The 16695-nt window shown below is 33.4% G+C and overlaps 1 protein-coding gene across 1 annotated transcript; it reads right to left on the bottom strand.

Annotated features, from left to right (window-relative positions):
- Nucleotides 1-3056: 3056 nt before the first annotated feature.
- Nucleotides 3057-14962, bottom strand: LOC110443063 (deoxyribonuclease-1-like). Its single transcript, XM_021487034.1, has 9 exons — nucleotides 14743-14962; nucleotides 10155-10243; nucleotides 9146-9232; nucleotides 8707-8810; nucleotides 8055-8170; nucleotides 6622-6776; nucleotides 5729-5825; nucleotides 4816-4867; nucleotides 3057-4213 (listed from the first exon to the last, which is right to left on the bottom strand). The coding sequence occupies exons 1-9, from the start codon at nucleotides 14920-14922 to the stop codon at nucleotides 3771-3773; spliced, it is 1323 nt and encodes a 440-aa protein (XP_021342709.1). The 5' UTR covers nucleotides 14923-14962; the 3' UTR covers nucleotides 3057-3770.
- Between the last annotated feature and the right edge of the window lie 1733 nt (nucleotides 14963-16695).

Here is a 16695-nt window from a genome sequence, read left to right as displayed (position 1 = left end):
ACACAAATCCCCAATTAGATGAGATAGGGACACAAGTTGCTCCAGAAGTGTAATTTTTTTTCTGAACCGTTTGTGGTATCCATTATGGTACTTTCTATCACAGGGACCTGAGAATGCGTTACAGCTATATGTGGACCTGAGCTAAGGTCATCGGGGTGACATTTTACTGATAATTGATCTAAACCCCTCAAGCGTGTAAAATTATTGTAAACATTAGTTTAGGTCCAAATATAGCTATAACAAATTCTCAGGTCCCTGTGATTTCTATCAGATCAAATACACGTTGAACAACACGTATTCAGTCATCGATGACACAGAAATCCACTAGATGGATTTTCAACATTGATTGAAAACTGTCCTTTGGAAAACCCTGGCTAAATAGTTCATTTGAAACAGAATGTGTGTCTGCAGAAAATCCTGACATAGAGCATATATATATACACACTAAAATATCCAGAACAGGATATATAGAGCATATATATACACACTAAGATATCAGGAACAGGATATATAGAGCATATATATATACACACTGAGATATCCAGAACAGGATATATAGAGCATATATATATACACACTAAGATATCCAGAACAGGATATATAGAGCATATATATATACACACTAAGATATCCAGAACAGGATATATAGAGCATATATATATACACACTAAGATATCCAGAACAGGATATATAGAGCATATATATATACACACTAAGATATCCAGAACAGGATATATAGAGCATATATATATACACACTAAGATATCCAGAACAGGATATATAGAGCATATATATATACACACTAAGATATCCAGAACAGGATATATAGAGCATATATATATACACACTAAGATATCCAGAACAGGATATATAGAGCATATATATATACACACTAAGATATCCAGAACAGGATATATAGAGCATATATATATACACACTAAGATATCCAGAACAGGATATATAGAGCATATATATATACACACTAAGATATCCAGAACAGGATATATAGAGCATATATATATACACACTAAGATATCCAGAACAGGATATATAGAGCATATATATATACACACTAAGATATCCAGAACAGGATATATAGAGCATATATATATACACACTAAGATATCCAGAACAGGATATATAGAGCATATATATATACACACTAAGATATCCAGAACAGGATATATAGAGCATATATATATACACACTAAGATATCCAGAACAGGATATATAGAGCATATATATATACACACTAAGATATCCAGAACAGGATATATAGAGCATATATATATACACACTAAGATATCCAGAACAGGATATATAGAGCATATATATATACACACTAAGATATCCAGAACAGGATATATAGAGCATATATATATACACACTAAGATATCCAGAACAGGATATATAGAGCATATATATATACACACTAAGATATCCAGAACAGGATATATAGAGCATATATATATACACACTAAGATATCCAGAACAGGATATATAGAGCATATATATATACACACTAAGATATCCAGAACAGGATATATAGAGCATATATATATACACACTAAGATATCCAGAACAGGATATATAGAGCATATATATATACACACTAAGATATCCAGAACAGGATATATAGAGCATATATATATACACACTAAGATATCCAGAACAGGATATATAGAGCATATATATATACACACTAAGATATCCAGAACAGGATATATAGAGCATATATATATACACACTAAGATATCCAGAACAGGATATATAGAGCATATATATATACACACTAAGATATCCAGAACAGGATATATAGAGCATATATATATACACACTAAGATATCCAGAACAGGATATATAGAGCATATATATATACACACTAAGATATCCAGAACAGGATATATAGAGCATATATATATACACACTAAGATATCCAGAACAGGATATATAGAGCATATATATATACACACTAAGATATCCAGAACAGGATATATAGAGCATATATATATACACACTAAGATATCCAGAACAGGATATATAGAGCATATATATATACACACTAAGATATCCAGAACAGGATATATAGAGCATATATATATACACACTAAGATATCCAGAACAGGATATATAGAGCATATATATATACACACTAAGATATCCAGAACAGGATATATAGAGCATATATATATACACACTAAGATATCCAGAACAGGATATATAGAGCATATATATATACACACTAAGATATCCAGAACAGGATATATAGAGCATATATATATACACACTAAGATATCCAGAACAGGATATATAGAGCATATATATATACACACTAAGATATCCAGAACAGGATATATAGAGCATATATATATACACACTAAGATATCCAGAACAGGATATATAGAGCATATATATATACACACTAAGATATCCAGAACAGGATATATAGAGCATATATATATACACACTAAGATATCCAGAACAGGATATATAGAGCATATATATATACACACTAAGATATCCAGAACAGGATATATAGAGCATATATATATACACACTAAGATATCCAGAACAGGATATATAGAGCATATATATATACACACTAAGATATCCAGAACAGGATATATAGAGCATATATATATACACACTAAGATATCCAGAACAGGATATATAGAGCATATATATATACACACTAAGATATCCAGAACAGGATATATAGAGCATATATATATACACACTAAGATATCCAGAACAGGACATATAGAGCATACATATATACACACTAAGATATCCAGAACAGGACATATAGAGCGTTTATATATACACACTAAGATATCCAGAACAGGACATATAGGTTAGTTTTGAAGAAGAAATGTTCTATTAACTGCGATTGAGATTAAAACGAGAAATTTAGTTATAATCATTGTGTCATTTGTATACTGTTGTATCCCACGCATTTCACATACAATTTATTTCTACTCGATGAAACAGCTGGTAACCAGTTATAAACTAGTAGCATTCTATATGTAACAACAAACGCCTGCATTTATATTTCAATGTTTATTACAGTCGAATTTTACAAAAGCTTTTACGCTGGGTCTCCTTTTCACGCTGACTCATATATATATAGTAATATGATGAAGAGTAACTACAGTAATTGTACAAATGTCACGAATATCACAACAAAAACTAGGAGGGAAATAGTGTCACCCTAATAATGATACTTTGTAGTATGGATTTTCTCATGGAATATTATTGTTAGCAGAATTAAAGCAGATGTCAGATACCTAACAAATTTTTGAGAAACAAATATTAAATAAAATCAAAGTACTTATTAAATATGTAAACAGGTGTTGTACTGTAAATGTTTATTCTGGTTATTATATATTTTTTGACACATACACATTAACAAATATCATGTTATAATGTAAGAGTAACTTTAAGGACCCGACATGACACCCTTCACCTAGTACTTAAGCGTAATTTCTTGACATGCTATTTTAATTATTTCCTCATGATTAACGATTAAAATCGTCAATATCACTGCAGGTAATAATATCAGGATGTTACACTCTGGTAACATCTCATAGCAGGTAATATTATCAGGATGTTACACTCTGGTAACATATCATAGCAGGAAAAATTAACAGAAAGTCACATTGTGGTTACATAAAATTGTGATATGCGAGGTACATTGTAGTTCAATTTAGATGATCTGTATTCTACCGTCGGAAGTATTTTACTGTGATCTTGAGTCATATATTGAACTTCTAAGTGACGCTGTTGAATGTGTCGATACCGCGTGAAAGTTTAAAGCTACATCGATTTTGCCCGTCCCATTCACAGGACAATACAAAAGTATACGTATTACCATTGTAGGGAACAAGGAAACCGTGAGCCCCTGGGATGCCATTCATGATGGGTGAATTTAGGTACAGTTCTGTCAGCTCGAGGACTTGTTCGGTAATAAGCGGAGAGCTATCTTTGTGGATGCGTTCCAGTGTTGTCAAGATCTCGGATTTCGTCTTGTTGTCTAAAGAGGCCTTGGCATGTGCTCTGACCTTGCTGCTCATCTCATACGAAATGCTAAATCCATTTTTCTTGAAAACAAGTGATCTTGTTATCTGTTCGATTGCTGATTTTGGGTGAACTGTTATATCTTGAAAGGACATCGACATGTAACTGTGAAATTTATCGAGTTCGGACCGGTCAACTGAAAGCATAAGAGGTGGACGATACAAACTCTAGTAGCCACTGAGTTCTGGTATCTAAATTGCAAGCGTGCTTATAATGTGTTTTTTTTATTATTTACTTACTATTTTAATTCCAATAGTGATAAGGTTTGCTTTAATAGGTCGAATGTGCATTGGTATTTACAAGTTTCTTTATTTCTGTTCCCCAAAGATAAATAATGGATGAAAAACCTACAATGTATAGGTCAGGAGCCCGATTACCGACTACGCTTAGAACGATACTCGTATTTCGGTACCTATTTCGTTGAGCATCATCCTATGAACGAGGCTGCGTTTGAAGTTTTGATGCAACGCAAATTCCAATTCACGGACATCTAAATACATAATTCGTTTCGATTACATCATACAAAATATAAGATATTCTATTTAGTAAGGGATACACAAATTAGTCCCGTATACAGCATCAGTAGGCAATTTCTTGAGGAGGGTAAAACAATTGTTGGATGAATTCATAAAAAATATTGGGGATTCATCATGATAGATCTATTCCTCAATATAAATGTTGACAATGCTAAAATAAACGTTACACTGATACAGTGTACGGTGTTTTATTATTTCTTACCTTTCCCTCTAATGTCAACTTCAATAGGATAATGATCACTGACATCCTTCGTCTGAAAAAACAATGGAACCACATTTTGTTTGACTGTGGTTCATTTAGAGGGACGGGGCTTAATGGGAGAAATAGAGGTAAATTTAAAAAAAACAATACATTGAAGAATTTTGAACCAAATTAATGCTAAAGGATCACTGGGCCAAGGTGACTTATTTCGTGTGCCCTTGGAACAGAAGGGCAGGAACAATTGGAGGAAATAGACGTAAATCTTCTTTTATAAAAGATTTAGAACATCCTTTGGCCAAGATGTCTCAATGTTATACAAATGATGTTAGTGCAACGCAAGGGGCAAGCTATTGGGACGAATTCAATGTGTTTGGTGCTATCCTGCTTCGGGACTTAGTCAACGGGTCATATATCGGAAATGGCCGAGACCCCCACTTTAAAGTTCTTATTTTCGGTGGACATGAATTAAGAGATGGATGAACCGATATATCAAGTATTGGCTTCGGAGTCCGGCTAAACCCATGGGGAGTTAGTCCTGAGCAAAATATTGAAAGGGTTGAGATTCAAACCCTATTACTATATAATTATATTCAATTTCTGGGCATGTAAATATAAACACGCTTATGTTATCATTACTGCCAATGATAAATGTTTGTTCTTATCCCTTGGCCCATGCTCTAAGTTATTTTTCATGTATTTCTTTTTATAAATATGTACCGAATTCAACATATCTTAAATTAGAATCTAATATCAAGTGATCAAATGAAGTCTCTGTAGCCTTTTGATAAAGAACATGATATTTCTTTACTGGGAGAGCTCTGGTTACATTGTGAATCAGTATTTCTACAATTTTTGTACAATTATATATGCTACAGGAAAATGTTACTTGTACACGAGTCTAAAAGTATTTTACCTCTTCCTCCGTTAGTTTGTACTCCTCATCAAACCTGAATACACGTGCAGTCCCTGGTACAATGGCAGCTTTTAATGCATCGCCAGCAACCACAAATCTGCCAATTACATATTTACAGTAGATGAAATAATGATGATACAAGTTTCGTCGAAACCTAAATGTGTAGTTATGCGATTAAACAATGTCACTTTGATATCGTGAAATCGTAACAACATGAGCACATGCAGGATATACTTTACTTACTAATAAGAATAAACACGAAGGTGTAAAATAATGAAGCTGTTTAGGTGAGCAATTAGCAGTTTGTAAAGGCTGCATGCAGCTCTGGAATATGTAGAAAATTCAGCCATGCCTGGTGTGGTTGCAAAATATTGTAAACGTCATTACTATTACTTATATAAACACTGTGCATAGTGTTTAAATATATGACGACACTTATAGTGTTAGCTTAAAAAATCAATCAAATGGGCCGATTACTTAGTACTGTATTAATCATTGCCAAATACCACAATCTAAAGTCAAAGGCACTTTTCTCTCTCCGGCATCATGGAACGCATCTCTTCATTATCATTGGACATTTGAAAATACATAAGACTAAAACCATGAAGTAGATCGCTAATAGGGATACAGGCATACAGAGGGGGCGATAATCGGTTTACTCTCAATATCAGATATAGACAGATGGTACGGACGATAAATGACACATTATATAATTATAAAATACAGGTCGGTGGTAAGGACAATAATTGGTACAGTCATTGAGTAGATAAAGATAGAAAATAAGAGCGATAATTGATATTCTCAATGTAGAGAGAGATGACAAATGGAGATACTTCATACATTGCAGTGTGATTAATGCACTTGAGTGATCAAAATATTTCAACGACACGCACCTGTCGTAAGCACAGTCACTGTTGTAGGTTGTAGTATCAACATTATCACCAATAAGCCAGGTATAACTCGGGTCATTTCGGAGAGCAATGGTCTTCATCTCGGAAGCAGTCACATACCTGCAGCCAGCGTTGAAGTCTCCGGCGATTAGGATGTTCTATGTGGAAGTAAAGCAGATATAGGTACAAATTCCGAAATCTAAGGCGATATAAAATGTCAACGGGACCGAGAAGACAACAAAAGGCAAGACATTATGAGCTATCCAATTAGGCAATATACCATAACTTTCATGTACGTTACCGTTAATTGCTTTAAGGATATGCTCTTCTAGGTTTAAATAGCGCCCAAATATCGTTTTGTTCTTGTGAAACAAGATTTTATAAAATGTTATATACGAAGACCAAGTTTGAACGCAATCAATTATCTGAAAAAATAACGAAAAACTTTGTTCACAAGGAACGTCAAAATTCAACCTTTTTTTATCTTGTCTAAGTCACTAAAATTGTCATTGCTTTACCATTTTTAAATTGCATCAAGTTGAATTGCCATACAAGTTAATTATGTTCGATATTATGAAACTGATATCTAAAAAAGTGGGAAATTATAGTATTGTTTTCAGTGTATCAGCTACAGCCCGTTTGGTTTTTGATCCCGCAAAGTGTCTGTTTTAAGTAGGAAAAGGCTTTTTCTTTCATTTCAACTTTTTTTTTATCAATTCTTAAATCAGCAAAAAAACCCATGAAAAACTGAGGATTTATGAATTTAACAATTCGGGGAAGGGGTAATCTGAGCTGCTTTTCTGAGATAAAATATAATTCGACTATTTACTTCCATAATTAAGAAAAAAATACTATTTTATCGATAACGCAAACATTCATTTTTCTTGTAACACACCTAGAAGATATTGTATGGATTTGTTCTGCTTTTGATCAAAATATTAATTTCACCAAAAATCACATAGAACGTAAGCATTGTATGTTTGACCGATCTTAGCAAAAAAAAAAAACGAGTATACGAACATGTCGTTTGGTTTGTAATTTTATCTCCCCATTATAACTCTTAGGTGAAACAAGGATATCGTACACCGAGAGAAGTGTGGATACACCTGTCCAGAGTATACGTCAGAGATAGAAATGTCTTACATCCCTTTCTTACTCTAGAAGAAAGTTCTGTCAGATACGCACAGGAATGTGTTATTTCAATATGAAATACATTATTTTTAACACATATTTCCTTCTATGCATTACTTGTGATATGTGTTACCTTTAATATGCATTACTTTTAATGCATATTTCCTTAATATGAGTTACTTTAATACATATTTCCTTAATATGCATTACTTTTAACACAAAATTCCTTAATATGCATTACCTGTAGTACGAGTTACCTGTTATATTCGTTACCTGTAATATACATTATCTGTAGTATGCGTTACCTTTAAGCCGTTCCAGTGATCACTGGTGTTCTGGTATACATCGACGAGTTTTTTTATTTCCTCAACAGCATTCTCGGGCTTGGTGTGAATAGCAATGATTGCAAACTCATCTAAATCTGTAATGTTTTGTTTTAAATAATGGATACCGTTGACCACATATCACGGGTTAAATAACCGAAGCCCAGAAGCTTCATTTTCTTCTATTGTTGTGTTTAAAATTGATGTTTTAACAAAGGGAACAAAAATGTGTATTCATAACAGTATAAGAGTGTTTAAAACCTTAATAAATATACAATTAATGCTCATCATCTTAAATGTGTCATCCATATTAGTGTTCTCTTCATAGTGTTTCAAAATATTCGTCATAAAACGTTTTGGTTAGACAGACATATAATTTAAAATAATGTTTAAAAGTGTTTACCCATTTTTCTTTCTTTTTATTGGGATCATTTGTAGACCGATTTATACCAACAAACGACACATATAATGATTGATAGCGAATGAGTCAGTCACTAAATGTTCCTGAGTATGTGTTTCTGTCGGTTAAGGGGACGAATTCATGCAAACCAATTCGTAATCTGTAACATTTAAACACTTAAAATATTCCCAAGTGTAAAACACATGTTCATTACTTGCGTGAGGTGTGTCATACCGACTGCGTTCGTGCGAACTCTAAATGCAAACGGTGGTCTCTCAAAAAATGTGTAACTTGGGTCTGGGTACTGGTACGTGTCGACCAAAAGGACGAGGCCCTTCCTGTGATTAACGAAATACATTGTAAGTGGAAATTTAATAACCCAAGAGAGATGTACAATAATTGTTACATTAAAATAAGTATTTTACACGATATTATTAGGTTTCTACTCCTAATCTTGTCACAAAATGATTCATTTCGATTAATATGATTGTAATCTTGCATTTATGAGGTATTGCTTCGCATTGGAAAATAAATTTGCGCGTATCCGTCACCTGTTGAGCAATGATGAACCAATATGTAATTAGATATGTCTTGACACAATAGTCTACCACTCTTTATTTATCAAAAATCTATAATCCTAAAATATGGTTTTTTTTAGGTTATCGTTGCCTACCTGTATATCATTCCGTACTCTTCTTTGCTATTAGTCTTACCAAGGCGGTCACTCAATACGCTGGCATACTCTGGATCCATCGCTTGACTGAATTAAAAAACATAAAGCAATTGAATTAGTTCATTTAAAATAGTGAATGCGAATATTTAAAATGCTACTTTAGAGGAAAAAGCAGAACTGTAGAAGCCATATCCGCGGACTTAGTTTAGAACTACTTTTTTGCTTATTAGAAATTATACTATGGGTAAATCGAATGCTGATGAGATCAATATTTTCGTTCGGCCGAATAGAACTCAATGATAGTATAGATTGGGTCATTTAATTAATGAGTGGGTTCTGTAATTACAGGCAGTAACGATCAAACAGGACACGTAATTCCGTTAAAAAACGACGGCTCTGTATTTCGAAATTATTTATGGAAAACTAAAAGAAAAGAAAGAAAAGAGATCAGCGACTGGTACATTATAGAGCGTCCTGCACTTACAACAACCACAAATAGTATAAATAAAATCAGCAACATTATCAGGAAAATCAGAATCATTTCAATCGATTGTAATGGTAATCCTGTTGCCGTTTTTTTTTATATAACTCTGCTGTATTCCGTATTCTAATGCAGTTAATATTGATTCTTGATAAAATCATAATAAAGCATGATCATAAATGAAAAAAAAATGGATTGCTTGCATTTTTACCAAACAAACTATTTGTTATTTCAAACCTTCGCATTTTAACCAAACAAACTATTTGCTGTGTGAACACTTTCACATTTCGACCTAACAAAATATTTGCTTTGCGAATAATTTCGCAATATGATCAAACAATTTTTTGCTGCGTAAAATATTCACCGTTTGACAAAACAAACTATTTGCTATGTGGAAACATTGGCGATGTAGCTGGGCACATACTTGTAATGTGGCATTAGAAAAAACCTATTTGCATTAATTTAGTTAGCCAGAAATAACAGAAAATATCCACACACAGCAAATATTTATTTTCACAGATGACCTACCTATTTAGTTTTTCCATCAGTGTTTTGAAGGACGATCCATCTATATCTCTTATTTCTTGGACGATAGTGATATCGTATCGTTTGATGATCTGCTCAAATAAATAAGTAAATAAATTAAAGAAATCGTGTAATTAGTAAAAAAACACATTTGTTTCCATAAGGTATTTAAGGGTATATGCTTTCTGTGTCATCCTACACATTTATTAATAGGTGCATCATTTGTATTATTAGCGATTACATCGATACTCACAACCTCTCAAGGACACCGTTGATTTACTCTGCAAACGCATATATTGTCTTGGGTTATAATAGAGTTCAAGAGATAACCTCTAACTTATTTGTTATTTTTTTTCTTTCTAAAAATCAATTTTATCATTGATTGATGAGGTTCAACTTATCCACACGGATATTAAGTCCCGAATAACGTTGTTTGGTTAAAAAAGCTGATTTATTTTATAGGGAATACCCTAAATGAATTAGTATTGCCCTGGTATATTTGTTTTTAGTAAAATGCATCGTCGGCTAATTGTTTAACACGTTAAAGGTAATAAAATACACATTTGTATTTATACTTCAAAATCATTTAAACAATTACCAAAGCTTGAAATCATAGCCAAAAGGGATTTTAGTGGTATACCTGGAAGTAGAGAATATACAATATATTTTGATTGATTTGAGTCACTGAGACCAAGAATACTAACAATCCGCTTGAAGACACCATGTCACATTTGGGCACTTTTTCTAATTTGCATAAACCAAGATGGCCGCCATTGTTCTATTGAATATACTATAATTAAGAAATCTCGGTTTCTAAAAGGAATTTTAAAACAATCTAAAATGTTTTAACGGGACTTAAAGACATTAGGAACCCATTGGAATACTTTATTATGATTTCAAAAAACCTTCATTTGCATAAATCCAAGATGACCGCCGTCAAACCACTCGAGAGACCGGTCTTATGTCACCACATTCTTGATACAAGTTTAGATACATCTTAAATGATTTGTTTTAGTGTTTGGAATAAATAGAGGTCCAATATAATACATCTTACATTACAATTTTAATATATTTGCATATTCCAGTATGGCCGTTGTCAATCTGTTAACATTTTGCTGTACTTTTGAATATCATGATTGATTGATCCAAATGGTGGCAATATCATTGAACACCTTCAATATAATATCAGGGTACTGAAAGTTTTTCGGAAAGTGCACCACAGTCATACCAAAGCTGAAGTCTCTACCTCCCATAACAGAAGCATTTCTGGAAAATGTCAAACGGGCACACCTGCAAGCAGCTGGAAACACGCTTTGGATTTAGACCCTCCCTCACTTGATCCAACATGAGATGGATATGTTTTTGACATTTCTAAGACTGTATTGCCGTAATCGATACATGAAGATGTGTCCCTTGCTCCACAAGTGATTTTAAAACTGATTCGCTGCTCTTGTGAAAGTGAAACACCTTGCAAATCAGGAAGATGTGGATCTGTGAGCAGTAAACTACCGTACACTGTATTTTTCGGATATCATGCTGAGGACTGTCATAACGAACTGACTAAATGTGGTATAGCCTCTGATGCAGATGACAACGATGCAAATTAGATATAAACGTGTTAATGTCAACACAGACAAATGAGAGGAACATCATGTTGATAACTGTGTACAATGGCATGTATTATAACCACAAATATTCTAACGTATACGTCAATGACAAAATACTAATATTATATTGAAGGTGTTCAGTGATATTGCCAACATTTGGATCAATCAAGCATGTCATTCAAAAGTACAGCAAAACGTTAACCTCTATTTGTTCAAAACACTAAAAAATCATTTAAGATGTATCCAAAATTGTAACCAGAATGTGGTGACATAAAACCAGTCTCCCGAGAGAGACGGCGGCAATCTTGGACTTATGCAAATGAAGAATTTGTCAAATCATAAAAAGAGTTATTCCATTGGGTTCCTTATGTATTAAAGCCCCGTTAAAACATTTTAGATTGTTTTAAAATCCCTTTTAGAAGCCGAGAGATCTTAATTATAGTATATTCAAATAGAACAATGGTGGCCATCTTGGTTTTATGCAAATAAGAAAAAAAACAATGTGAAAGGGTGTCATCATTCGGATTCTAATTATTTATGGACACAAATCAACCAACAAATATTGTATATACTCCACTTCCAGGTAAAGTTAGTTGGCTGCTGGACTATCCCAACATCGGAACTAAAAGTTGATGGGGAAAAACTCTCTATTTTCTCGAACTTTCCTGAACCAGATACAATTTCTAAACATTATCATTTTAAAATCAGTACCAGTGAAGTTAACGATTCCTGTACCACTGCCAGGAGAGTGCCGTTGCACTGAAACTCATCTCCTGCACAACTATAGCTTTTGATGAATCATTTCTAGAAAGAAAAATCATATCTTGCAGAATATCTATAAAAAAAACACTAGAAAAGGAGAGAGAAAATAATCGTGACCCCTATGCCTGGTCAATGGTAATGCCCTGACCCATATACCTGGTCAACGGTAGTGTTCTGACCCCTATACCTGGTCAACGGTTGTACTCTGACCCCCTAGGCCTATATCTGGTCAGTGGTAGTGCTCTGGCCCAGTCATGCTACAGTGATATCCAACACGAAGTTAAGAGAAGATGTGTATTCACGAAACACCACAATGGAATTTTTTGTGTTTTCTCCTACATAGGGATCTTTGAGAAAAATATTGTTTTTCAATGGGAAAAGTTGTTTAGGAATCTCCTCAAATTAAGGAACATGTGTGATACTATGCCGCGACTTTGTCGAGGCATATTTGATACAATGTAACTAATAAATACTAATAAAGGTAAATATACCAGAGTGTCTACAAACAGACAAAAAGTCGCAACCCGACGTCGATAAGAACATTGAGCATACAAGAAGCTGAGGAGACAATTTACGATAACACTTTATTAGTAAGTACCATTTTAAGGATTTTCTCAATGTTTCTTAGAGAGTTGGCGTCATTCATACTTTCATGAATTTTGCAAGAGGAGCAGAATCGTTAACAGTTGTCACATTTGGTGCGGAAAGGCTCATTCTCTTGTATCATCTGGTTTCCTCATCATCTTTATGCTAGTTCAGGTTGATTTTCTGTTCACTCTGTACCGTTCGTTTTTGTACCGACTCTAATTTCCGAATGTTTCCTGTGTGGTGATTGTTGACATTGTCGTATATCCCACCTCCCTTTATTACTGTTTCCACCTCAGTTACTTTCTCATATAAAAGTCAATGAATGTAATCTATATGTCACGCAACGTAAAATAAATGTCACTTTGTCCATTCTGTTGTAATCATGCGTTATATGTTGTATTAGTTGACATACTGAAGCGTACTATATTCGAAGACGAGTAGTTCAAACTCAGTAAAAAGTTAAAGCTAATATTACACTTCAAGGAAAGGCAAAATTAATTATTTCTTTTCGTTATTTTTCGTTTTTCACACTTGATTTCTGGAATAACCTATTCATGAAAGCTTTCAATTATGGGTATATATATAGAATGACCCTTTAATTTTTGGAATTAATTCTCTGTTGGACAAAAAAAGGTTTTGTGGTTATTTTCTAGTTTCGTATAAAGAAGGCAATGTTTTTTCCATAAACAGCACGAGCAAAATTAAACTTAAGAGAATAGTTCCCCTATGATGAAAAAGATACAAACGTATCATTAACACTACTGTCAAACTAAAATCATCAACGTTTATTGAAACTTAGATCATACAGTTTCTGTTTTTCAGACATTGTTTATCGATCGTTAAACTAACATCTTATTCCTACAAAGATTATATATCACGCTATATATATTTCAGTTAACATCAGCGAGGTTTCTTCTTTTACTCACATAGTTGATGTTAATGTATCATCATTCATATATTTATTGAAAGTGTTATTAGCAAAGTTAATATCAATGTAGCATCATGCATATGTTATATTCGATAAATGTGTCTTCCTTCAAAGATATGTGACATTCAAACATACAATACAAACCGTGTCTGGCCTACAGTTTGTTTAAATGTATGTACTCAACATGTTTCAAAGTATGTGAAAACCAGATAATCTGATTCATCAATACAGACACAGTTATTTAAACGTATGTACCTAATAAAGACCGACATGTTTCCTAGTGTGTGACAACTCAATAAGCTGATACTTAAATACAGATACAGTTTTGTATGGACGAAAAGGCTACAGGTGATTCTATATATATACCCATAATTGAAAGCTATCATGAATAGGTTATACCTGGTACAGTAATGATATTCATAACATTACTCTTTAGATGTTAAATACCATTTTTCTAAGCTAAACCCACAGTGACATTTCCATCTAACTCGGTTGAGGTCACGAAGTACAGAGGATAGAAAAAGTAATTTTCTCAGGTTAGTAAAATCGAAACCAATGAGTTTAATATTGTAGTATCATTTGGTAGGGTATAGGTATGTACTTTCGATGGTAAATAGTAAAAGAAAAGCAAAAGAAGTATAAACAAATATCTGCAGATTGTATGAACTAAAACAAGTAAGACTGAAAGTAAACGTAAATCACATACCTTCACGAGAATATTAACAACGTCACTGTTTTGCAACTTTTTATCTCCGAATACTTTCAAGTTGAATGCTGCTATTCTCAGGTTTGGTTCCAACATACGATTTGAACACCATACATTGAATTGGAGTGTAAGAAAAAAGAAAACTCCAAAGAGAAATTTGTCAATTAGGACGCTCGCCATGTTGATGACTGAGGTAAGGCTATCGAAGTGAATGCATAGAACTCAGCGATGCTTTAGGTAACGCGCCGTCACGATTCAATACCTTTGTATACTAGGTGGCAGCAGGTAGGTCTTTATATTGTTATCACCTGAGCCCCGCTTTGTAATATACTCAATGGAATTGGCCTGCCATCATCGACCTTATTTTATTCATATTTATCGACATATTTTAACATTATTTCGCTCTTTTGGACAGATTCTCGATAAAGAATGTTTATTATTTTGCTGTTTGACAAACATGAGTTTGAACACCTATTTGACATAGTAAATGGTTCTATCATACCAGGATTCGGGGATTGAATTACTTCAACTTTAACAAATAAAATGATAAAAGGAGTAATGTTTTTTTGGAAATCATATATTTTTCTATAAATTATAATTGTGCTCCTTAAAATTGTTTTACTTATGAAATTGTCTAATTATGCAGAAGTAGTATAATGCTATCATATATATATATATATATCTTGCGTTTCATGCTAATTAGTCATCAATGATATAGGAAAATTTCTACTATTAAAATATATATTTGAGATTTCTTAGATGAGAAATACAGCGTAAATACAAAGTCACAGTAAGGACGTATATATCTTCAGTTGAGTGACTCTTGTTTGACTGGGTTCAGTTATGCGTTACATACTGAACCCTTACTAGTTTGTAGTTATTTCTGCGATGGATTTAACCAACGACCTATTTAAAGCCCCGATGTATAGTGTACTTATATAGATGCCTTCATGTGGCACTCCGTCTAAAGATGATTCTACAGTGTGACATGTCTAAGGATGAATGCAATTGATCCTGGACACTAAATCAGGTTTTAGCAGATCTATGATCAGGTCGCAATGATGTATTTGTAGATACAACTTAATGTATGCTTGATTAACTTTATATGACGTTAGGAAAACAGTTGAACTATCGTAAACGAATTCCGGTTGTATGTCTCTCCGTGTGTATTTGCCCTACCCTAGCTTTCCACACAGATGATTTTGTATTCGGGGTTGATTTAACTGATGTCTGTCCCTAACTAAAACCCATACGCCTTTAGTGGTACGACACGTCTGACTGCCCTTTATACGGATATAAATCATCTTCAAAGGGAGAAGGAAAATGTCATTTCAATAGATATTCTGCTTCATAAGTGTAGGTACATGTAAGTATCAAAAACACATTGACCTAACCAGAGAGTCAACATGGGTGCACCTTGAAATAAGTTTCCGTCATATGCGTCCAACTGCATTTAAGGTATCATTCCAGTATATAAAGCTATTATAGAAAATCTGATTTCACAAAATAAACTGTTAGTACCTGTGTTCTTTATCAGCTATGTTGATTTGCGATCATTACATCCATCAACAAATCCTTTCAAGTTACGTTTTGTTAACATAAGATATAAACGAACAAAACCAAAACGTTTTACTTGTAACGATGCAGTACTTCTCATTCCAAGGAAGTTGCACTTCTAGTTGTACAGTTCAATATTAGAGCCAACCACCCAACACTAACAGCCATTATAGTATCGAGCTATACATATTGTGATGTTAAAAGTCTGAATCCATGTCTTGAATGTCATTTCAAGGGGTTTCACTTGAAGCTACTCTATTACATCTTTAGTTGATTATTTTTGTACTAATTTGCTATAGATGTGTGTTTACTATACATGTTAATAAAAGGTAAACATGGTTGAAGTTGCTATATTATGTTTAACCATAGCCTTTAATATTATTCTATGAAATACAA

Source organism: Mizuhopecten yessoensis, unplaced genomic scaffold, assembly GCF_002113885.1.
Source record: "Mizuhopecten yessoensis strain PY_sf001 unplaced genomic scaffold, ASM211388v2 scaffold716323, whole genome shotgun sequence".
NCBI classification, from domain to species: domain Eukaryota; kingdom Metazoa; phylum Mollusca; class Bivalvia; order Pectinida; family Pectinidae; genus Mizuhopecten; species Mizuhopecten yessoensis.
This window is presented reverse-complemented; position numbering and strand designations above follow the sequence as displayed.